The sequence below is a fragment of the Chionomys nivalis genome, chromosome X (genome assembly GCF_950005125.1).
Source record: "Chionomys nivalis chromosome X, mChiNiv1.1, whole genome shotgun sequence".
In the NCBI taxonomy this organism is placed as follows: Eukaryota; Metazoa; Chordata; class Mammalia; order Rodentia; family Cricetidae; genus Chionomys; species Chionomys nivalis.
The window spans coordinates 128,804,388-128,829,264 of NC_080112.1; the positions used below are offsets into that span (position 1 = coordinate 128,804,388).

At 44.1% G+C, this 24,877-nt stretch overlaps 1 protein-coding gene across 5 annotated transcripts in view; it reads right to left on the reverse strand.

Moving 5' to 3' along the window:
- Gpm6b (glycoprotein M6B) overlaps window positions 1-24,877 on the reverse strand; it is a 147,549-nt gene that overhangs the window by 13,353 nt on the left and 109,319 nt on the right. For 3 of the 5 annotated variants that reach the window (XM_057758932.1, XM_057758931.1, XM_057758933.1), the window contains exons 2-3: window positions 3,332-3,518; window positions 474-630 (exon numbers count right to left, since the gene is read on the reverse strand). In XM_057758932.1, coding sequence (XP_057614915.1) covers window positions 474-630; window positions 3,332-3,518 — 344 coding nt within the window. Of the gene's footprint in view, window positions 1-473; window positions 631-3,331; window positions 3,519-21,934; window positions 22,055-24,877 lie in introns of all 5 variants that reach the window. The other 2 variants (XM_057758929.1, XM_057758930.1) reach the window with 1 other exon arrangement.

Genomic DNA, 24,877 nt, shown 5'->3' on the forward strand with positions numbered 1-24,877 from the left:
AAATATTTTCTCTACATCTGACCATTCTTCCGATAACTAGCGACATGTCCAGCTGTCTGGGCAACATTTGGATAGGGATATATTATGTGTAAAACCTGTATAAGTGATGGGACGTAGCTCACTGGTACAGTACCTGCCTAGGATGCAGAAGGCTCTGGGTTTGATTCCCAGGGCAACATACACATGTGCATTACCATATGTCAAGTTTTACCTTCGTGATGGAACAGTTCTTAACCCTGGCTTTAAAGACTTATCTTCCTCTAGACCAGAGCCCAGCAAAAGGGAAATATTTGGCTTAATACTACCAGTTACAAATTTTCTCAACCACACAAAGGTTTTCAAATCCCTATGGTCATGTTGGTAAGAACAGTATTTGTGTCATGGACCCTCCCCGAACAGCTCATAGTTTCCTAGTAGAAAGAAACGCAGCCATGCATGCATGGCTCTGCCGAGTACCCAGGTTTAGTACTCACCATTCCACTGATGCATCGGCCACAGGCAGTTGTTTTAAACTCACCGTGCAGCTCTTTCACTGCACTTGTAGTGTAAAAGCCTTCTGCCAACAGAATGATGCCATACAAGAAGAAAAAGGATGCAATCCCATAGATGACATACTGCATCAGCTGGATCCTGTGAAAAGAAGATGGCTGCATAAGTGAGAAGCACTGTGGAGTAGGGACACGAGGCATCCTTACTGTGCCATGTCTGGTGGCCTCAGAAGGCCCAGAGGGCAGCCCAGAGAGCAGCCCATAGGGACATCTCTGCCCATTCTAGCAGCCCAGGTCTTTCCATGGTAGGTCTGTGGGCAAGATAACCAACCTTCTCAAGCAACAGGCAAGAGTTTCCTTCGATGGAGTCTTGTGTGATGGATGTTTCTATCTCCCTTTACAGGGAGCATGGACACTGAGGAGTCAAGCTACCCACTCAAAGTCACACAGTGCCAAAGTAGGTGTCTGAACCCTGGTTTAATAGACAGCATATCAAAATGCTTCCCAGCCAGGCTTAGTGGTTGACGCTATTCGGAGAAAATACCTAAGTCAGCCCTCAGGGTAGCTCTAAGGAAAAATCTGGCAGATTTCTTGTAAGGGGACAAGTGCTGGGATTGTCCCCTTACAGGCAAGTTACAGAAAGTTCATTCCCAACTTTGGCAGATCCTCAGGCTTTGGCTCCCCCTGAAATCATCTGGGTTGTTTCAGAAGCTACTAGTACCTGGATAACACCTCCAAGAGATTTCATTAGCTGCTCTGCAGTGAGACATGGGCAGACTGTAAACTTGCTTGGAAGTTTGAGAGCCATGGATTAAGATCACTGGCTAATTGGGTTAATACTCCCTTCCTGATATTTCTTTTCTGTAGATTTCTGTATGTCTTTTTTTTTCTTCAAGAAAGCCCAAGATAGCATGTATCCCAGATTAGTTTTAAACTTGCTATATAACTGATGTAAGCAAAGGTTCGCAGAAAGAAACTGCCATTTCAAATGGGAGCTTCTACAAGGCTTATTAAGTGGTTAGTAATTAATGACTGAGGACAGGCCCAGAGCCTAATTACAGTTTAGCTTGGGTTATCTTTAATCCCCCCAAATAGCCATTCTTTGTCCACCTCTGTGCCAGACCTAACGCCCCATGACTAACAGATAAAAAGAAAAAAAAATCCTTGGAATGTCTTAACTTGGTAGAGCATTAACTTCCACCAACCAAAAGCTACAAGTGCCATCAGATAGTCCCTGAGGCCATCAACAGAGGGTCGCTGCTTTGCTGTAACTTGCCTATCTGATGTTTGCATCAATGCATTTGAAGAGTGACTTGATCTGTGACCTTCTTGATTCTTACTATAAAACACGAAGCTGCTTTCATGTTGGGACATGGAATTTGGGCTGACCTTACATCTGTGTTCCTGAGCCATGGCCACTCTCATCTGGCTCCAATACATATTTATTCATCAACACCGAGGATGACTTTAAACTTCTGGTCCTCTTGCCTCTACCCACTTGAGCACTGGGACTACAGGTGCGTGGACCTCGTTTGTGGAGTGCTTTGAAATCCAAGTCGGAGCTTCACACATATCAGGCAAGCATGCTTCTGATCAGGCTATGGCCCCAGCCCGCCACACATGCATTCGTTACGCACATTTGTATGCGTTGATTTCCCCCCAATGCAGCCTTCTCATCCTTGCTCGTTTCTTCAGATGCCATTCGTGAACAGATTTTAAAATGTGAAGTTTGCCAGGCCTGGTAATTGATACCTATAATCCCAGCATTTGGAGGCAGAAGCAGGGCCAAGGACAGTCAAGGCCATAGCAAGACTGTCAACATCTAAACTAAAAGTCATTTCATTGTGATCCCACAAATGGTCATTTATGCCTTTGCCACTCTGATGGTTGCTTCAAAAGTACAACCCACAAACACGGAACCTTCAGAACTTAAACAAAAAGACTTAAGGAATCGAGCAAGGGGAAGCTACTTGCAGCAAGTACATATGGCAGTGGGGTTTGCAGTCATGAGACCAAGCCTGAGACCTGCTGAGCTTCCCCTGAGAATCATGGCAGAGTAGGAAGACAGAGTGCCAGCGCTGTTTCCAGAACTTCCTCTTTGCTGCATTGGGATGCTCTGGGCTTAGATCTCCTGCCCAGATATGGAATTGATGTGGAAATACTGTTCCTGTTGACTTAGACTTGAGTGAGTCCTTCACAGAGCATCCATTTCAGGGGGTAAACTAGAGGGTTCTTGTTACATGAGAACAATGACAAGGGTCTGGTAGGGCGCTCTGCAGCATCAACCTGTCACTGTGTTACAGTCCCTACATCTACCACTACTGTGTGGACTATGTACACTTTGTCATATGCAAAGGAGAATCTACCCTGGGCCTCAAATACCCACTACATTCTTGGCCTTTTCCTTTTTTTCTATCATGGATCCCCCCCCCCATTTCCTTTCTATTCCATGAAGCAGGGTCTCATATCCAAGACTGGCCTCAAATTTGCTATGACTTTGAACTTCTAATATTTTAAAAAATTATTCTCTGAGAATTTCTTGTATACAAATAAATATGACCATGAACTTGAACTTTTGAGCCTTCTGCTTCTACCTCCTGAGTGCTGGGAATACAGGCATGCTCAGTCTTTGTAGAGCTGGGGATGGATCTCAGGATTTTGTGCATGGAAGCACGTACTCTACCAGCTCAACTACATCCCCATCCCTTGTGGACTTTTTCTACCTGAATATAGCAAGCTTTAATCAAAGGTGTTGATTTTCTGCTCGAGGACAGGGTAGTCTGTCAAAAAACACTGAGATGGTTGCATCTTAAATACATGTCTAAAGGGAAGAGGATACTCACACTTCGCTCAGCAAGGCATGGTCACTGGTGTTGGTAGAAAAGTGTTGCTCAAGAATTGCCACGGTGCCCGCGAGAGCCACATGCCCACAGCCACAGAACAAGGCAACTCCCGAGAAGCATAGGATGGTGGCCACCAGGGAGGCATAGGGAACTCCTCCCAGACACTTGATGCAGCATTCGAAGCATCCTAGACCAAAGGAGAAAAAGGCGACCATGATGGGCAGGGATGCCTCTGGTGTTCATGAACACCACCATTTGCATATACATTTCTAACTTCATCACCCTTCTCAGGTCTATGACTAATATGTGAACACCCCAAGGACCACAAAGGCAGTTGCCATGGAATCACATTCTGTGAGTGAGGACCCTGGTACTCCTAAGGAGAGTGCAGCTGTAATTCAGAGTCTCCATCAACTGTCACTTAAGGGATGTAACCTAAGTTGAGAGCTTCCTGACTGACTGTGAGGCAGAGGGGCACCTGCCCAAGTGACAATAGGAACACTCATTTTACTGAGAAAGGCAAAGGAGAAGACTGTAGAGTCACTGTGTCTCCATGAAGAGAAGCCACAGTCCGGTTTTCTCGAAATCCAGACTTCTAGGGTTTCAAATACATCTACTGCTGTAGTACCTGATGGCTTTCCCCAAGCCCTTGTTGTCCTGGGAGCCTGGAAGAATCCAATGTGGTAATTAGACTGTTGCCAGGTTTGGAAAAATACCAAGGGGATCATTTCGGAAAGGGCCTCAAAGGTACTGAAATACCAAGTCACCAACATCCACCCAAGAGGGTCCACCCAAGTTTGCTTCCAAATGATACCAGAAATTACCTCAGCTGTTTAATAAAACTTTCCCCTCTCCAACCTAGGCAGCACAAGCAATTCATTTGCAGTCCTCCTCCTCCCCAGTTTCCATCTTAATACACATGCCACATGCTTAGAGTCAGAAACCCAAACCCAGTAGGTGATTTTAAGTAGTTGAAGGGAAAAAAGAAACAGAAGAAGGGAGGAAAAGGACAAAATGAAACTCTATGAAGTGAAATGAAGGAGACAGAGCCAGACTTCACACTTGGTATAGAGAAGATGAGACGTTTATCTAATTTTAAAAAGAGATTTATTTTTATTATTTTATGTGTATGAGTGTTCTGCCTGCATGTACATACCTCTGTGTATTGCATGCCTCGTGCCAAAGGAGGTGAAGAGCCTCCCTGTAGGTGCTGGAGATGGAACCCAGGCCCTTTGCAACAAGAAGTACTCTTAATCACTGAGCAAACTATCTGGTCCCTTTATCTCTTTTTTGGAGAAACTTTTCCTTGAAATAAAGGTCTTCATAAAGGTCTGCCTGACCTCCATGGCCAGATAACATTTTTAGTTTAGAGACATTTATCTTCTAGTTATCACAGTGCTGGCCTTGGGGATAATGTCTGAGCTCTTCTGACCTCCCATCTATGTTTATATTATCCAGACCCTCCAGTAAATGGCCTGTCAGAGCAAATTCAACTTTAAATGCATTAACATGCTTAACAGCAATCAAGGGCAATTCATTAGTTCGGGGTAAGCGCACTAAGCCACTTAAAAGGCTTCCCATCAAATGGTCTTCATAGGATTCAGGGATGGCAAAGCCAGCAGAACAAACCAGTGATGAACTTTCCTTAGCTGAGTATCCCATGTGAAGGTAACATTCATTTTGCTCTGCTTTCTGAAACTGCCCTTTAGCTCATTAGAAAATGCAAAATATCAGGGTTTTCCCAAGGAGCCTTGCATCCTCCTATTTCAAAACGACAACCAGTTTTATTCAGGAAAGTCCACCTTATTGAAACAGATATGCAAAACATCATAAAATAGAGCCAGTGCATGATACGGTTCCAAGTTCATTAGCAAGTTAATTCCTTAAAGAAGTCTGGACACTTGAGATTTGTGAACATGGATGTTGGAGTTGTTCAATTTTTTTTTTTTTTTTTTTTTTGGATACATGACTTTCTTGGGGACTGAGTGGAAGAAATGCAAATTCTCTCCAGGCTCCTAAACTAAAAGAAACAACATCCTTGACCTTGATCTGTCCCAAAAGATAAAGAAAAGATAGAGCAATGTGTTTTGGATCATTAACAATCCATCACCTCCTGTTCTCAGTTTCTATGATAACATGAAGGACAAGGTGGATGCTTGCTGTTGTATCTGGTCTTTATCAGAGCTGTATGGCTGCAGGACTGTGCCAGCTGAGCAAGCAGTAACTGACACATGTGGCTACTGAAATTTAAGTTAGTTAAGATGAAGTGAAAAGGAAACTTCATTTCCTCAGTAACACTGGCTACGTTCCCTGGGTAACCACCAGAGCTAGTGGTTGCCATAATGGACATTACACATATACCATGTTTCATGATCACAAAATTCAGACTTACCATTTATTTTCTTGTCTCTCATATGAACTGGGTTCTAACTGAACCCAATGAAATCCCCTTGGATTTCATTCATGAGGTACTTTTGAAGACTTACTGGGTGGGTGTCAAGCATTGTGCTTAGCACCGGGCACACACATCCGAAATAAGATACTTTCACCTTCAAGATCAGTCTGACACCGCATCAGAGAATAAACTTCGCTCAGGCACACCTTTGAACATCGCAACACAAGCCTGTCATTTACAAAGCTCACACTCAAGAATTGCACAACTGAATCACAAAACAAACTTTTAATAAACCCTCATGTTTCAAGTAACTTTTATTATGTTGTGTTGAATCACATTCACGGCTATCTAGTGGTGCATAGTCAGAACTGAAACATGATGAGGGTCAGGATACAGACTACCTGAGGACCAGAGGGCGGAAAGCAGAGAAGAGGAAGGGGGGAAACCAGAAAGGAAAGTGATTCATACTGGAGATGGGGCAGGAAGGTTTGTACAGCAATGGCTTCCTCATTCATGTGATGACCATGATATATAACCTGATAAAGTGCTCCTTCATTTCGGGATAGTTTGGGTGCACATATATTTTTAACAAGCCACATCTTTTCTTGTCATTAGGAGTTAGGTTTAAGTGTTCCAGTATAGCACATTCATTCAGCCCTTAACAATAGAGCACATCTTCCCAAATCCGCAGTGGCTGCTTTCAAAGGCTCTTTCATCCAGAGGGTTAGAGTATTCTGCCTTTTTTCAAAGGAACTATCACAGCTGCTCCCAGGCTCCAAAACACAAGTGGGGTTAAAAGAACAATGGAATTCAGTCCCAAATTCAACACTCGATCAAGGCTAATGTTTCTTTGCAATTTCTCACTCTTACAGACAACATCTACTGAGTGTTGTGGATCTAGCCTTGTCACAGCAGGGGAAACCAGGGATTCAGGAACTTGGGGGAAATCACAACCACATCAGCGAATGCCAACCTTGACCGGCATGCATTTCCAGCAGACGGCTTCATTTGTGGCTGGGAACTGTGACTTCCCCCAAACTGAAACCACACACTGATCATCTCTATTCCACACACACAGATACAACTCTTACAGACTCTACCAGACAATATAACTAGAAAGTTTTTATATGTGACATGGGAAAAAACTGATAAGGAAATACTACTATAGCTTTGTTGCCCGGTTATCTAAAGAACTAAAATTCTTTGTGTTGTGACTATCCAGCTACTCCTAATTGGATTGCTCTCTACCGTACCTATATCACCCACCATAGAAGCCCTCAGCACTCTCAGAGGCCTAACTTTGAGATCAGTTACCCTGATACAAGTTCCTTACTGGGTCAGTTCCAGCTGCTTTCTTCTACGCCAAGCCAAATTCCACCATAATGAACTCGAACTCCATGAAACAGTTCTCGCTTTTGGCCAAATGGAGGAGGAACAAAGGTGAAATTTAGCTTTCTGCCTGAAACAAGACCACTGGACAGAGTGTATGGAACAATATACATATAAAGATGGTGGACAGCAGGCTATGAAGAACTATCGTTGGCTAATGGTAGAATTTCTAAATCATTGAAGAAGCAGCTATGATAGCATAGGTCTATGGGAGGGCACAACTTGGCTTTCACTCCAACTAAAGAAGTCCCTTCCCTTAACCATTATTACAAGTGTTGGGGTCTTTTGGAATATAGTATTATTTATTGGAGCTGCTGTGAGGCAGGATCCCGGACCAAATCAAGGATGGCCAGCTATTCCATGCCTTTCAAAGGGTAGACAGTGTTCATTGAATGCCTTTCATGTCCTGTGCTAGGTGCTAGGGACCCAATGGTGAGCTAAGATATGTGTGATATATACCCTGTTGAAGCTTGCGGTTTATGTAGGGTGAGGAAGTCATTAAATCATTTTAAATTAAAAAGTGTGAGGAAAAGGAACAGTGGGGACAACTCGGGTTTCAGGAGGTGATTAAGAATGGTATCTTGAGCTTAAACCCAAGAATGAATTAGGTAAAGGGAGGGAAAGATGGGGAGGAAGAGTGATCCAGGGAGTGAGAAGAACATGAATGAAAATCCTGTGGCGGGGGAGAACAAGGTCCATTCAAAGACCACCAGGGGAAAATGAGCCAGAAACAGTTCACTGAGAGGTGGAGTGGTAAGAACATGGCTATCTATAGGTGCTTGATCATGTAGGGGCCATCAGGTCTCTTTACTAATTCTTGAATGTACTAAAAGATTCCTGCTGGGTGTGGTGGTACACGTCTTTAATTGCAGCACTCGGGAGGCAGAGGCAGGGGGATCTCTGTGAGTTCAAGATCAGCCTGGTCTACATGGTGAGTTCCAGGCCAGTCAGGGATTAGGGAGTGAGACCTTGTCTCAATAGCTCTCCACCCACCCCACTCCAGACAAAGATTCTACTGACTGACTGATTAGTTTCCCTGATTGTAGAGACCCAAAATGTTGCAGGTCCTGAGCCAAATAAACTTGGTCTGTCTTTAGTTCTCTTAACTGTCATTGGCCACCTTTGTGTTTGATGTAACGTTTCCCTCTATGATTTACTAGGTAGATCCTTTTGAAATATACAAATAGATTCTAGTCTCTACCAACCCAAAGGACTGAGATAGCGTCTCAGACCCTCAACAGAGATCTCCTCACTTTCTGCAATCTGTCCGTCTGATGTTCTCACCTAGGGTTTTTTGTTTGTTTGATTGATTTTTGTTTTTCGAGACAGGGTTTCCATGTAGCCTTGGAGCATATCCTGGAAGTTGCTCTTATAGACCAGGCTGGCCTCGAACTCACAGAGATCCGCCCGCCTCTGCCTCCTGAGTGCTGGGATTAAAGGCGTGCGCCATCACAGACTGGCCTCACCTATATATTTAAAAAACGCTTTGGTTTATAAAATTTCTTTGTTCTGTTACTATTTAAAAAATGAAAACTATTACCATGTTGGAATGTGGTGTTTAGGGGTCTGAATCTGTGTTCCTGGGACATGGTGAGTCACATTCATTTCTAGAATGAGCTCTCACTTTGAGGTAACAGCTGCTTTTCTGTGTCAACAAAAGCATCCTCAGAATCACACGGAGCCATTCAACATTTGAGAGCAGGGAAACAAATCGGGGTCATGCAAGATGACTTGCAACTCAGCAACGCTAAACTTGAGGCCAACAGCTTCTACTTACTGGACGGCAACAAAAACTTCCAGGGGTCAAGAAGAGGAAAGAGCTGGGCCTGGCAGTTGACATCTCTAATGCCAGCACTCAGGAAGCTGGGGTAGAAGTGTGAATTCAAAGCCGGTCCAGGCTGCACTCTCTTTCCCTTTGCTCTTAGCCCCCAAGCCAAGAAGTGATAGGAGAGCAGAGAGCAGAACGTGTGCTATTTGGAAGTGCCTTGCACAGGGTGGTTCTGGGATGAACAACTGTAGCTTTGAGAAGTGGGGAGTTTTGGAGTGACAGAGCTATGCAGAATCTTGAGGTAGCTTCTGCCAATCAGCTAAGTGAGCCCCCCCTCTTCCTGGAGTGGTATGCAGAGGCTGGAGAAGCCATCCGAGTCAGCAATTCCATCTCCTCGGGATCGGATGTGGTATCCTGAGACCGCGTAAAATGCCTACTTTCACATAGCACCTGGAACTTCACCCCCTGTAAAAAAAAACAGGCCTCCTAGGATTTGACCACAACATTCTAGCCACTTCTAGACCAAATGTCTAGTTTGGGGACTCCCAGGAAGAAAAACAAAATGAAAATGTTCTGGATTGTTCTGCTGTCTTGAAAGACTGCAACTCGGGTGCTTTCTCGGAAACAAGGAAGCCCTGATAGCCTCAGCACTGCTCACGGTTAAAACTACCTTTACCCGGATGCAGGCAGGGGCTGAGACAATAGATCTGGGACCACTGGAGAAAGCTGACTTACATGCACCCCTCACCCCCACCAAGGTGCCAGGTGTGCATACGGCAAAGGGAGTGGGCCTCAGGTTCAGCCTAGCTCCGGGTTAGGAAGTCCCAGGCAAATGCTTTGAAGTATGCGGGTGGCATTCTGTATCAGCAGAGGACCAGACTGCGAAAAACCAATGCTCGTTAAGGAAGAGTAATGTCTTGCTTCAGTACACTTGCAAACCCACAGAATTGAATTTTCCCAAGCTTCAAATCAGCATTCATTATATTAGTTACCACAAAGCGGAGGGACAAGAAAAGCGTTGCCCCCCACAGTTCTTACTGCTGTGATCTTATATTAAAATGAAAAAAAATAATGCCAGGGTTTCAAACATGTTTTTACTAGTAATTCTCAATCTCTTTCACCAAACTCCCAAACCGCTTTTGAGCTAATATCTTAAGCTTTTGTATAGGGGGTCTCTGTGTAAAGATAGTTTTAGGTTTGATTCACACAAAAGCTCCACTGTTATTGGTCTAAGACAGTTTAAATATAAAGCACATAGTAAGGAGAAAAAAGTACACATCAATGCCTCTCACTGTCAATGGCCGTTTGTCCTCTGCATCCCTAGAACCTTTTGTGCAGAACAACAGAATAAAACACCTTTTGTCCTCGGACTTGCGGATGGCCGTTGCCATGGCTGTGAGTTCATAATGGCCAAGTGATTTGCCCAAGTCATCCGTGATCTTGGCTGCAGATTTAATGCTGGCTCAGAAGGAGGGTCAGCGGGAACAAGGGCTCAGATTCTTCCCCAGGGAATGAATGTCACACACATACATACACCATACTCCCCTCTACCCAGGGCATGCCTTGCCCCCTTACCAAGATACGAAATTAAAAAGGAAAGTTTTTTTGTTGTTGTTGTTCAGACCACCAGCTACAGGCAAATGGAAGCAGCTAAAATCCTACACAGAAGCCTCCGGGATGCTAAGTAGCATTCTCAGAGGGGATGGTTGTGCCCCAGGGGGACATCTGGAAGTTTATTGACATTTTAGGTTGTAACAGCTGGCAGTAGGGATGCTATTGGCATCTAGTGGGTACAGGTCAGGGATGCTGTAAATATTCTATAGTGTACAAGACAGCTAGCTTCTCACGACAGAATCTTATCAGGCCCTGAATGTCAATATAGTCCAAGAGAAGAATGCCTGAGATACTCTAAACAAAAAGTCACATTATTTAGACCTGTCAACCAGGGGCCATCTTCTTCCTCAGGAGACACTGGGCAATGTCTGGAGCTAGTTTGGGGTTCATATACTTGGAGGGCGGTGCCTGCACTTGATGCTAAGGGTGAAGAACCCGGCTCTGAGGTTACAATGCTGCAACCTTGGTCTTAGGATTTGATTTTTTCACCAGTTGTCTAAGATTTAAAAAAAAATTGTGTGTATGTATGTATGTATGCATGTATGTACACGTGAGTGCAGGTGCCCCATGGGGACTAGAGGCATCTATTTCTGGAGCTGGACTTACAGGTAGTTGTAGGCTGCCTGATATCTATGTTTAGAACTAGACTTGGGTCCACTGAAAGAGTAGCAAATGTTTTATAACTGCTGATCCATCTCTTCAGTTCCCCAAATTCTATTTTTTTAAAGAAAAAAAATGTTTACAATAAAATTTACTGTTTTTTTTTTTTTTTTGCATGCTAGAACAACAGGTCTTGCTCTTTCTAGCACATTAGAAATATCTGGGAATCCTGAGGTCTAGGCTCCACTGACCTGGATCAATTAGATTGGAATTTCCTGTTGATAAGAAACTGCAGAGTTTCTTGTTCGAACCTTTACGCTTTCCCAGTGATTTCAGTGGAAAACCAAGGACACAGTACACAGGTCAACAAAGTGGCCCATGGGGGCAAATCTGGCTTGCTCTTCTTACAGCTACAAATGAAGAATGATTTTTGTATTTCTAGGTAGCCAGTTGTGGTAGTACAGGACAGAAACTAAATGACAAAGAAGATTCAGGAGTGAGATTTCAAGTTCAAGGCCAGTTTGAGCTATTCCTTTGGTCTGTGTTCATACTACCCCTAAGTGAGCCCAATCTTGTCTAAATGGGGCAGAAGGGGGAGGCTTGAAAAAATATTTTGTGACATATGGAACGTATATGAAATTCAAACTTGTACACCCATAAATAAAGCTTTATTAGCACATGGCCGCCCACATTCGTTTTAGTCAAGTCCCGAAGGCAGAGCTGAGTGGTTGGCTATGGATAACTACACCAGACCCTTTTCAGGAAGAGCCTTCAGAGCTCCACTGGAGAAAAACAGTGGCTGACACACTTCCCCATGCAAAACTCTGTCTAGGGGCTAGATAGTTCAGGCAGTAAAGGGCTTGCCGCTCAACCATGAGACCTTGAGTTGAATCTGCAGAAGCCATGTGAAAATGTGAGGTGGAGTTTTCTAATTTCAGTGCTGCGGAGGTAGAGATAGGGCGCTCCCCTGGCCTTGCTCGGCAGCCAGTCTAGCTCACTAGGACAGCGCCAGGCTGAATGGAAAACCTTTCTCCAAATAACAAGGTGGGTGGTACCCGAGGGATGATACCTGTAACTGTCCTCTGGCATCCACAAGTGCATCCCCCGCAACACACACACACACACACACACACACACACACACACACACACACACACACACCCTTCAGTCTTTGTAAATCCACGGAGATAAGTAAACTGCTGTTTTTCTGACCAGCTCCCAGAAGATTTTCTGGTGCACGTCTGCCAGCTCCCCCCCCCCCCCCCCCCCCCCGACCAAGTCAGGAAGGTAGAGCTTTTGAAAGGAGCTAGATTGAGCCCTGGGAGATTGTGAGGCCCTTTCAGGAGGCCCGCGGGGTCCAAACTCTTTCTCGAACATCACGAAGGCGTTATTTACTTTTGCCGCTGTAGTGACCTTTGCGCAGGAAAAGCGCTGATGCCGCAGCAGAAAGCAGGCAGCGGCTCCGAAGTGCAGTAAGCACATTCTTCAGCACGCAGCATCGCGGCCGGAGAAAACAAACTGCGGAGCTGGTTTCGTGTCAAAGCATCCTCGGTACAAAGCAGACGTCCATCCATCTACAGTGCCACAGATGTTAAAATATAGGACTTTTATTCAATCACAACCCCGAGACCGCTTATTAGAACGTTCTGTACCATGAATGCGGAGGAAGCGCAGGGCGCTTGGATAGACATCGCACATCAAGGGATGTCTGTAACCTTTGGGGAAATTCTGGTTCGATTGTGTTACAAACCCACCTAGCACCTTTTCTCATGGAACGCTATTTTTCATTTTCTAGAAAGAAGCTCTGACAGGCTGTAGTTACTCAGACATAGTTATTTGGAAGACATTTTCTGGGAAGTGAACTAAGCGAACAGCTTGTCATTTCAAAGAAAACAGCTGATGGTATCCATTGCCAATGAACTTGGGGAAACTTGTACCTGCCACAGCGAGACTGACAGTTTCCCTAGCTCAGACGACTTCAGGATGAAGTCTTGGCAGTGATATGGAGACATGGGATTTTATGTGGTTTAATAAAATGTGTCAATATTGGGAATTCAAACATAAGCACATACACACTACTAGTGTTTTCCAAATAATAAGTGTGTAACTTTACAAAAAAGAATATAAGAGCCGATCAAAGTCCAGGTTACAGCAATGGATTTTAATAGAGCGGGATACAAAAGGGTCATCAATATGGTTTCAGATGTCACACAGTGAACCGTTCTTTAAGAAACCACTACGTAGGCCAGGGAGATGAAGCAATGGGTAAAGTTGTGCTTGCTACCAAGCTTGATGACCCAGTTCCATCCCTGGGGCCCACACGGTGGAATGAGAGCAATGGCTTGTTCAAGCTGTCCTCTGAGCACCCCGCAGGAAGATAAGATATTCCTTTACAGAGAAACTGCTACTTGATGGTTAATCTTGTCAATGGCAGAAAAGAATTTCAAATTCTGAAATTATTTTAAAAGGCCATTGAAACTCTCCTCCGACCTCATACCTGTGAGAGATAGAGCTTTCTCCAACTATCTAAATTAAAGCAAGAGAAGCCAAGATAGCACTGAAAGAATGCGGAGGCAGAGGCAGAATCTAGCTGCTTCACATTAAGTCCCATATTAGAAAGATTAAACAACAACAACAACAGTATTTACTCTTCACACTAAAGGATTTTGATTTGGAAAATATTTATCTTCTGAAAATGCTATTCAGGATAACATAGCATGGGTTTCATTATTGTTTTAATATGTAAGTTGAACTGAGGATGTAGCTCAGAAGCTGGGAAATAAATCCAAGAAACAAGACACTCATTAGCCCTTCCCGACACTGGTCCTTAATAGTGGATGGTGAGGGAGTAACATTCAAGTACAGAACTTTCCATGAGAGTAAGAAGAGAGGCAGCATAGGGATGTGGGGAGGGAGGTACGGGATTGATGTCCTTGGTTAGTGTGAGATGCTGTCAAATGGGTCTACGGATAGACTGTGTAGCTAGGCCTTGGAAAGCACATATGTTTCCATGATAGGCACTGGGGAAGGAGTGCTGTCTCAACGTGGTGGTATGGGAGCCAAGGTTTAGCTGAGTTTCTCAAGGACACCAGGGTAGTGTTAGGAGAAGTTGGAAAGAAAGGCAGGTGGGCCCTCCTCCAACTGTAGGAGGCAGTCAAGCCAGCCTGAGCCTCGGCTTCACTTGCAAGCAGGAGAGGGGGCAGGTTTGTGTGCAGGCAAGTGACATGATCAGAGATGTGCCTGTGAGAGTCATCTGGCACTGGTGTGTGGGCTGGGCCCAAGTGGGTGCAAAGCTGAAGTCTTCAGATGTGAGTGGAGGCAGAATCCGTCTTGCTGAGTTTTATTCAAAGGGGACAGGGCGTCTTCAAGGGAAGCAGGAAGGATGAAAATCAGACAAAGCCATGGAGCTATTAAGCAATCAATGTCACATGCCAGTTTGTGGGAATGGAATGAGAAAGGGCAAGAGAATACGTGAAGCCATGTTTGTAAGGCCATTCTAGGAAAAGCACAGGAATCCAGAGAGAAGGCAAAGCAGAGGTTGATTATGGGAGGGAGCAACAAGGAAGGGATGAAAGAGAGCTTGGTGATCTTTGGGCATGACATAATATCATCATACTTAGTACACAAGGAAGCCAAGACTTAAACCCTTGAAAGAGACTCAGGGTGATGGTCAACTTGACAGAATCTAGAATCATCATGGAGTCAAGCTTCTGGGCAGGGCTGTGCAGGGGTTTCTAAATTAGGTTAACTGAGGTGGGAAGGTAGCAACATCCCATGGGCTGCGGTCCTGGATTAAATATAAAAGAAGACGTGTACAACACCTGCTTAACTCTCTCTCTGATCCTCCATTAGTGATGCAATGGGATCAACTGTTTCATGTTCTTGCTACCATGATTTCTTCACCATGATGGCCTCACCAGCGGCTCTCAGCCTTCCCAATGCTGCGACCCTTTAATACAGTTCCTCATGCTGTGCTGACCCCCAGCCATAAAACTTTTTCATTGCTACCTCTTAACCATCATTTTGCTTCTGTTATGAATCATAATGTAAATCTCGGTGTTGTTCGATGGTCTCAGGTGGTCTGTGTGAAAGGGTCATTTGACCACCAAAGGGGTCTTGACACACAGCTTGAAAACTGCTGTCTACATCTTCAAATCATGAGCCCAAATCAACCCTTTTAAGCTGCTTTTATCAGGTATTTTGTTGCATCCATGTATGCTTGTTACTGCCACTTTAAAGCAATGTGTGTATGTACGTACATAAGTATATATGTATGTATGTATGTATCTATCTATCTATCCATCTATTTATTTTATGGGCAAGTAGCCACAGGTCATCCGTAATGGGTATGACTGGTTTACATAAAATTTTATAAAAACACAATGGGTGGTATCAAAACCCTCATGGAAATTTCCATTAGTTACCCCCAGGAAACTGCACAGGAAGCACAGGAAAATAAGGGAAAGTGAGAGAGTTCCAATCCCACGTGTCTCCTACCAGGCAGGCATTTCTTCACAGGCGTTACTCTCCTAGGGCAAAAGCACTCCTTGGAAATGTCTAGATAAAATCCAAAGTTTCAGGGAAAGGCTCAACCTATCAAAACGACTCCTTGAAACCGGGAGCATTCCATTTAGTATCATCCTGGCACAGACCCAGAAACTGGTTATGTGTGTGACTTATTTGGAAGTGAATCGGAATGACCAAAAGGACACAGCCGGAAGAGGTGGGACGACTCACACTGCCAATGCTTTCTTCCCAGCCATGGCAGCCATAGCGCCACTTACCTCCAAGAGGGTCAAAAGATGCCAAGGCAAAACGAAATATTTGTCACTGAAAAAAAACTGAAGCAGCAGCAGTAGGAGTAAGCGAGCAGACACCACTACTCGCAAAGCTCATTCTGGACTGATCGAAGCTGTGGTCCTCAAACTATCTGCTGTGCCTGACAGACAGCTCCAGATTGGCATCCAGGGCCCATTGTCGTCTCCATTTTTACTTCCTTTGCTTGCCTACTCTAAGCTAAGGAGCATACACAAGAGTAAGAGGCCAGGTAGGCTGATGCCGTGGGGACTCACTAGGCCACTGTGACACAAACAAATGCCGCATGCATACTGGCTAAATAGCAGCCCCAAATTGGAATGTTTGTAAACAATCAAGAAGAGTTTTCTTTATGGCTGATTATAGTTTTTTTTCTAATTAAGTCATGGAATAGTAACTGTACAACAGATATCATTTTATAAAAATAAAAAGCAAACGAATCCCGGAAAGCAGAAAACTTCAGAGCGTGAATCAGAGCTACGATATGCTCTCATCGTCTTCACGTCCACTGAACCAGAAAACCCCAAGTGTCTAAAAGCATATCATAGGCAGAGAGCTTCCCCAGCTTCCGATGTACACACTCAGAAAGCTACAGTACCTACACTCTAGGGAACAGAGTGACAAGTGCCATCAGAACCTACACGACATGCCCACAACCTCCAATAATGGAGGAAACCCCTCCACAGACAGGTACCATGCTCCTGATGCATGTCAAAATAGTAAGAAAGGGATTTCTCTCTTGAGATACATTTCAAGTGTTTGAAGATACGATCCTAAAACATAGTGGCCATACATCCTTAGGCTCTGAAAGTGTGTTCCTAAGGGACAGTAGTGCCCCTCCTCCATGTCAGGTTGAAGCAGATCCCAGGGAGAAGTTCCAAGGTCAGCAGTGAAAGGGGCAGATGAACTGCCTCCGGGAGTGTGAACTGAATCGCCACAGCGACCTCAAGGTGCTTTTAGGCACTCACTCTCAGTAACCCTCCACAGCTACTTAGGGATCCATTCTTGGTAATGCAAGTTGCCTAGCTTGGGCACTAACCTGTCCTCAAGTTTGCCTATCCTGACACTCATCATCCTGTTACACAAACAAGAGGTCATGCTCCTTGTTTGAACATCTGGACTTACCTATGGAATCTCAATCCAAGCATCAGAGTAGTTTACATTTGGTTAATTTTTTTAAGACAGGTTTTTTTTTGTGTAGCCCTGGCTGTCCTGGAACTAGCTCTGTAAATCAGGGAAGCATCAAGCTCATGGAGATCCGCCTCCCAAGTGCTGGGATTAAAGGTGGGAGCCACCACCGGCCGACATTCAGAAAAAAAAATTGGAGGTTAGTGAAGTGAGTGGAGGTCTTTACTCCTCGGACTGAAGTCCAAACGTCAAATTTACTGATAAATAGCCATTCTTAGTATGCTAGTTTTCAGCCTGTGTTGGAGAACCATCCCTGACACATAATTGGATCATATTGAGGAAGATGGGAGACACTTGTGTCTTTTCCCCAAGCTCCCATCCACAACTTCTCTGTTCATCATTCTTACTCACGTGTCTTCATAAGGAAAAAAATGGATTTAAAACTATCACAGAGCCAGGTGTGGTGGCACATGCCTTTAATCCCAGCACTTGGGAAGCAAAAGAAGGTGCAGCTCTATGAGTCTGAGGTCAGAACAGTCTGCATAGAGAGCTCCAGGACAGCTAAGACTACATAGTCAGACCCTGTCTCAAAGGAACTAAAAATAAAATGAAATAAAACAAAACTGCGGCAGCACTTGGAAGGTTCAAGTCGGAGGATCAGGGGTTCAAGGTCACTCTCATCTACACAGACAGTTCAGGTCCAGCGTGGGCTGCAGAAGAGCCTGACTGGGGGCGGCAGGGTGGGGAAGTAATGGTAAGGGTAACTACCAAGTCTTAAAAATGTGACTTCTGTAGAAGTTACAGTCAGGAAAAGAAAGAAATAAAGAAGAAAGAAAGAAAGAAAGAAAGAAAGAAAGAAAGAAAGAAAGAAAGAAAGAAAGAAAGAAAGAAAGAAAGAAAGAAAGAAAGAAAGAAAAGAAAGAAGAAAGCTATGGGGGAGGAGTCAAGGCAAAAGACATTGGACCGAACTTGATCTTTCTGGTGGGGAACAAGAAGTTGGGGTAAGGTGGTCTCTGCTAGTAACTGTATGGGTGAGAGAGGCATTTTTCTTTGGCAAAGACTTCCTGGTCAGCCAGGTCAACACCTCCTTGTCCCCCTCCCACCCCGGAAAGAAACTGCAAACTATGTATGGAAAGGGAAAAAAAGAAAAGAAGAAAGAAAAGACACACAAGCCATATGGAATTCTCGATTTCTCCTCCTCATACCATCTGCTTTAGAATCTAAGTGTGGGATGGCAAAACTATGTTGATTTTGGAGCCAACAAAACCCGGGGAGACATCTCCTGGGCAGATGATGACATGGCTGGGCGCCAGGTTTCCTCCCTCTGTGACCTAATCCATCTTTTACACTGTCCGGGGTAATGTCGCTCTAGTTACAAATGGGACTTCAGACATCTATTTGGCACCAGAGAAGCCAAGGATTGATGCAAATGCATATGAAAGTTAAAACAACACATATATAAAAACCACTTCAGGATCTTGGAAGATCATTCTTTAAAATTTCAAGTTCAAATCAAGTGCAAAGATTTTCTTTATTGCAGGCAAGAACCTGACAGCGCCCAGAATTCTTCTTTGCAATATCACCAGCAACCTGATTCTATGGGCAGCCTGAACCTCTCATTATGCCTACAATTCCAAAAATCCAAAAAAAAAAAAAAGTAATTTTTAATTTTGAGCCCAGAGGGGAGAATGGCAAACTGGGGTTGGACTCAACTTCTTTGGTGCTGAACCTTGAGTTAATGGCCAACGGAGCTTCATGGGCTGGGCTCTCAGTCGCCTGCAGTGGCAGTGAGACCTTGCCAGTGGGATGGCATTGCCCTGAACAGCAGCACCCTCCAAACCCAAGTTCCTCAGGATTCCCCAAAAACCAATTTCAGGAACGTCTTTGAAGCCTTACTTTTTTTTTTTTGTTTTGTTTTTTTTGGGGGGGGTGTTGTTGTTTCTCAGTTACAACTACAGCTTCAAAGGCCCCGCATTTAGAGGTTGGACTTCCAGATGAAAATCACACACATGGTGCTCTTCTGTAAAACTGTGGAATGCTCGAGACCACTCCAGAGCCACGGACAGAGGCACCTTGTCCTCTAGGAAGATGGCAGTGTCCAGGAATGACCCAAAGCTCTTTCTAGCTCTCCAGTTGCCTTGGTGTCATTAAACTTTCTTTATATCTATTTTTTTTGTATTACACACAAACACACACACACACACACACACTGTGGTCAAAGGACAAATTGCAGGGTCATTTCTCTCCTTCTATCATGTAGGTTCCAGGTATTGAACTCGGGTTATCAGACTTGGTAGCAAGTGCATTTAGCCACTGAGCCATCTTGCCATTGCCAACACTTACTCTTAAAATAAATATCATCTTGTTTCAAAAGCAGAAGCTTGTGATTCCTAGTGGGTAACAATACCCCTTTCTCATTTACCCTTGAATTACACATATCTAATGGGATGGGGTATGTGTGGTCAAACAAAGCAAGCATGGATTTCAGGTATAACTTATATACTAGAAAAATCACTTTTCAAAAAGGTAAGTTCTTACTATATGTCACTGGAACTATGTAGTCCAAGTTATCATTCAATTGGTGGTAATTATCCAGCTTCCACTTCCCAACTTCTGGGATTATGGGTGTGTATCCCACTGTGTCAGGCTCTCATCTATTTTAAATGCTACCGTTCAGGGCTTTTGAATTAATCCAGGGCTGTACAGTCATCCCCACAATCTAATTTTAGACCATTTCATCACCCAAGAGAGATCCTGGGTGCTCTTCTCTAGTTAATCTCCACTCCCTACTTCCCTGAGTCCCTGGCATGCACTCTCTAAGGAGTTACCAGTTCTGGAAACTCAATACAAATAGAGTTGTAAGAGTGCTTGGGCTCCTGTGTCTGGTTTCTTTTACATGTGTGCTATGTCATTGCTGAACAAGAATCCATTATATGGTAGCATTACAGAAAATAGCAACAGCAACTTCCAAACCAAGATCCCAGTCCTCACCACCCTCACCACCACATTCTTTGAAGGAGTTATACCAAAGGATGCTTGATCCATTCTTGTTTACCTTATAGGCGCACACAGAACAAGCAAGCACCTATGGGCTGAGACTGTAACTCCGTTAGTAGAAGGCTTGCCTAGCATGAATGAATTCCCCGGTTTGATCCCCAACACCACGTAAACGGAGTGTGGTGGCATACACGTGTAATCCCAGCACAAGGTCATCCTTCAGATGCTCAAGGACAACCTGGAATACAGGAGACTTTGTCTCAAAGAAGGGGAAGGAGGAGGAGAAGCAGCAGCAGCAGCAGCAGCAACAGCTGCCACCCTAATAGCCCTATGTGGAATGATGGAGTGCATTACATAGAACTAAATCTAAAATCAGATTTTTATACCATGATAATTAGCCTCATGGTTCCATTTTAGGTCTTAAAAGAAAGAGAACCATTCAACAGGATGTTTTATGTTATCTCTCAAGATGTTTCTTTCTAGAGTCATTGACCACACTACCATTTCTTTGTTGTCTTTTTAGGTGTGTGTGCATGCGCTGGTGTACGCATGCAAATGGTGACTAAAGGTTGATGCTGGGAATCTTCCTCTCTCCCTTATTTTTTATTTTTATTTATTTATTTTTTTTTGCGACAGGGTCTTTAATTAAACCTAGAGCTCACCAACTGGCTTTGGGCTCCAATGATCCACCTGTCTCTACACCTCTCCCACTGGGATGACAGATGCACACTGCCATCTGCTTTTCCGTGGGTGCAGGGGATCTGAACTCTAGTCTTCATGATTGTTCAACCAGTGCTTTTGACACTGAGACACCACCCCAGCCCCTACTACTGCCATTTCTGGTTGATCCCTGAAATAAGTACATGCCTCAGTTGGGAGAAATGACATCACACCTTGAGACAAAATGATAGCAATACTTTTTTTTTTTTTTTCCCTGAGACAAGGGTTTCTGTGTGAAACAGCCCTGGCTGTCCTGGAATTTACTCTGTATACCAGGTTATCCTCAAACTCAACAGCAATCTACCTGCCTCTGCCTCTCAAGTGCTGGGATTAAAGGCGTGAGCCACCACTGCCCGGCTGACAGCACAATATTTAAGCTTACTCTTGAGTTTATCTGACCGGTCACTGGTCCTTTGTATCACATTTCACATAGCTTAAGCTACCTTCCTACCTTGAGCTAATTGAGCTGAACATTATGACACATTTGGGCTTTGGGAATAGGGAATGGAGAAGTTCCTACTACTCAGTAACCTCTCCATCTCAAATCTCCAAATTGACACCCCCGACATTTTCCTCAGACATAGCCCCCTAATGGCCACCGAGATTAGTGTCCTTCATGAGCAAGGAAAACGGAAACTGGGCATCTAATACATAGCTGTCTGATCTTAATTTCACAGTCTTTGAGTTTTGTTTTCCCGAAAGTATGGATTGATGCTAACTAAAGGAGGGTGGTACAAAGCAGCATCACTGAAGAGTGTAGGCAGGAGTTCTCAAGACCTTCGAAGGCGAGGCTCCTTGAAATCCTGACCCAGCTCTGATCCCTGTGGTGGATATGTACCGACCTCCTCCCCCGTTACTAATTCAGACATCTGGAAGTCTGTGGTTAGCCCAAGGGCATAGCTCACTGTACACTGTTTCCTTTGATACAAAGAAGTGGGTGGAGGGAAGAGAGGGAAGGTGGGAAGAAGGTGGAGAAAGATGGCTGGAATGGATAGGGGGAAAGAAAAAATGAAAATGATTCAAAAATTATTAAAGGGCCGTTTCCACCCACACCCATGTCAACAAATGAATACACCAAGCAAAACATAAAATATCACCAAACTGAAAGAGCCATTATAAATTACAATCAAGATAACAGTCGAGTTGTTTGTGGAATTCACCCCAAGGCTGTATTTACCTGGACTGCTCAAGGGGCCAGCCCTGTCCCCCAGGGTTGGCACAGGACGGTACTGATGGTTCTTTGAGCCTGGGTACATCCAGTGGTACCTGCCAATTTCCATTTCAGCTCTGCTGTTCACTGCCAATTTCAGTGGCAAAGAGTCAGTGTCTATCTCCAGCAACGATTCTATTATCAGCATTTCTATGTATTGTCTTACCATATAGTAAAGGAAAATGGGGAGTTAAAAATACGCTATCAAAATGCAACCCTTCAGATTCAATTTATCAGTTCAACATAAGCTTCAGAATCGGTTGGACTCTTGTCCTCCAATTTTGAATTTAAGTTTACACAAATCACCAACATTTTCTTTATTTCGATTTTCTGTATTATCCCCTCCCCTAAAATCTTCATTTGGGGATTCATGGTAAAAATGTGGTTTCTCATAATGTGTTACTTTAAGTTTCTTTCCATTCAGACCCACAGAACACTGTAACTAAGGCCAGCTGCACAAGCAAAAGTGAACAGTGGTTCACTCTCCATCATGGAACCCAGTTCCTAGTTTAGAACTTTGGCAAGTGACTCTGGGGCCTGTTGAATTCTGGACAAAATTCCCATCCTCCCATTGACACCTGGAGTAGTCTCTGTCACTTCATCTTCATCTCAGGTATCACAGAGTCGAGAATATTCTGAATTGGATTCTATTTCAATAATCTTTCAGTGTGTTCTAGGGAAGGAATTGTTTCTTCCTGTGCTAACAAATGGTTTCCCAGGGACTCAGGTCTTCATCTGGTAATAGATTTCCCGCTTCTTAGGGAATTGGAGAAACAACAACAATATGTTTTAATTTGTCTGGCATGGAATATAGGCTTCCCGTCACAGTTACCTGAATTCTAATCCTGAAATTCTTAAGAAGCTAAAAATGTCACCGTGGGCCATCCATGCCTATAAATTCCATAAAATGTATGAAGTGGTGATCCTCTGAGGTACTACAAAATCTTAAATATTAAAAAAAAGTCTTTGGCATTGATGTGGGTAATGATTCCATGAGAAGACGAGGTTCTAATGTTCTGTGTGGTGCCTCAAATCATTGAAGACCAGATGAATAACCACACTGAGAGGCTAGCAAATGCCCCACCCTCACCAGAGACACCACAAAGCTTACCAAGCCTTACAACTATCCTAGTCCCACTCAGCAGTCTTGGAAAACTCCCAGCGTGACTTGAGATTGGGACACACTTTGGTCAGTGATGCTTTAGAGAAGGCCCTTTGGGATTGAAGGTCAGATCAAAATGTTCCATTTAAAGGGAATAAGAAGGGCCGGGAGATTGTAGTACAGCGATAGAACACTTGTAAGGCTCTGGGTTAAATTTCTAGCACCAAAAGCCATTAAGTAAATAAAGGTTCCCAAGTAAGAACAGAGTGTACCATGAAGCTATTTTTGCTGCTTCTGCTTAGGCTGTCAATAGCGATGATAGCTATAATTTATGGGACGCTTATGGTGTGCTAGTCATAGTGTTACACACATAATGCCTGCTGTTGCACTAGGTATAGTCACCCTAGGAAATTATTATTCAGTCTTGACAAGGGAAAAATGGAATTCAAGAAGAGGCCCATTTCCTGCCCAGGGATACAACCTGGAGGTGGAGCTGGCTATGCAGTTGGAAAATCAGCCTCCAGAGGGCGCACTTTCAAAACCCTAGCATCAATTGCTCCCCACCCCATCCTTCTTGGGGCCTAGAGAAGTTCTATCTTTTCCTCCTTTCTCAAGTTAAGGCCAATGAGAGCTGTTCTAAGTTCCATGCGAAAGTGAGCAGTACTTCTGCGGTTCCTAAAGAAATAGTCCTGGTCCCCTGTTAACACTACTTTCTCTGGAATTTGCCCTCTGGTTTTCAGAACTGAGGGGATAGCTCAACACTAGAGTACTTGCCTAGCATGCAGTGCCCTGGATTTGGGCCTTGGTACCACCCAAACCCAACCAAAACAAATGAAAACTTCATCTAATTTTGAAAAGCCATTCTCTTAGATAAAGGTTATGCTACATTCTCAAGCTAGAAAGAAGCCTAACCAGGCTAGTGAAAAGGATCACAGGGTCCAGCCATGGCCTAATATAAGCTGATTTCCTTTTGGGAAAGTTGACTGTGAGCCCTTCATATTGACCTCTCAAGAAAAAAAAATTTAAGCAGTTTAATCTCTTCTGATAGGAGTTTTTCTTTTCTTTCTGTGAGTGTGGGGGAGGGTGCTAGAGACGGAACCCCGAAGAACCCCATGCATACCAGGCATGCGTTATAGCATTGATCTACCCCCACAACCCTCATCTTGTTCTAAATTTTATCTCTATACGTGCAGCATACTATAGGTTCCCAATAAATGATTGCTGGATGTGTATTTTATTGAAAGTGAAAGACCACCCTAGGGCGCTATGGACCCCCAACATGCTGATGGCTCCCTTAGTCAATAAAGTCACATGAATGTGTGTGTGTAATATCTATGGCTGCAATTCCAAGGGCCTGTGTATGCCCCGTCCTCAGATCCTCACAAAAATGGGAATGTCCGCAGCTATCTGGGCACTCAGGTAGTGGCCACGGAGCAAAGATAATGGAAATGCATGGATTATTCAACTGCAAGTTTTTAAAAAAAATTGCTTCTCTCTCTCTCTCTCTGTGTGTGTGTGTGTGTGTGTGTGTGTGCGCGTGCACGCGTGCATGCCTAAATGTATATTTGTGCACCACATGCAAACTGGAATCCACAGAGGCCAAAAGGGACCACCACCATATGGGTACTGAGAACCAAATCCTAATCTTCTGCAAGAGCAGCAAGTGCTCACATCCACTGTGCCTGCCATCTCTCTAGACCCCAAACTGTGACAATTTCTCTGAGAAAAATATGGCAGCTATGCCTTCTGGAGATGCTCCATAGAATGGGAAAATATGATGACCACAGCAGATTTAGAGACGAGACAAG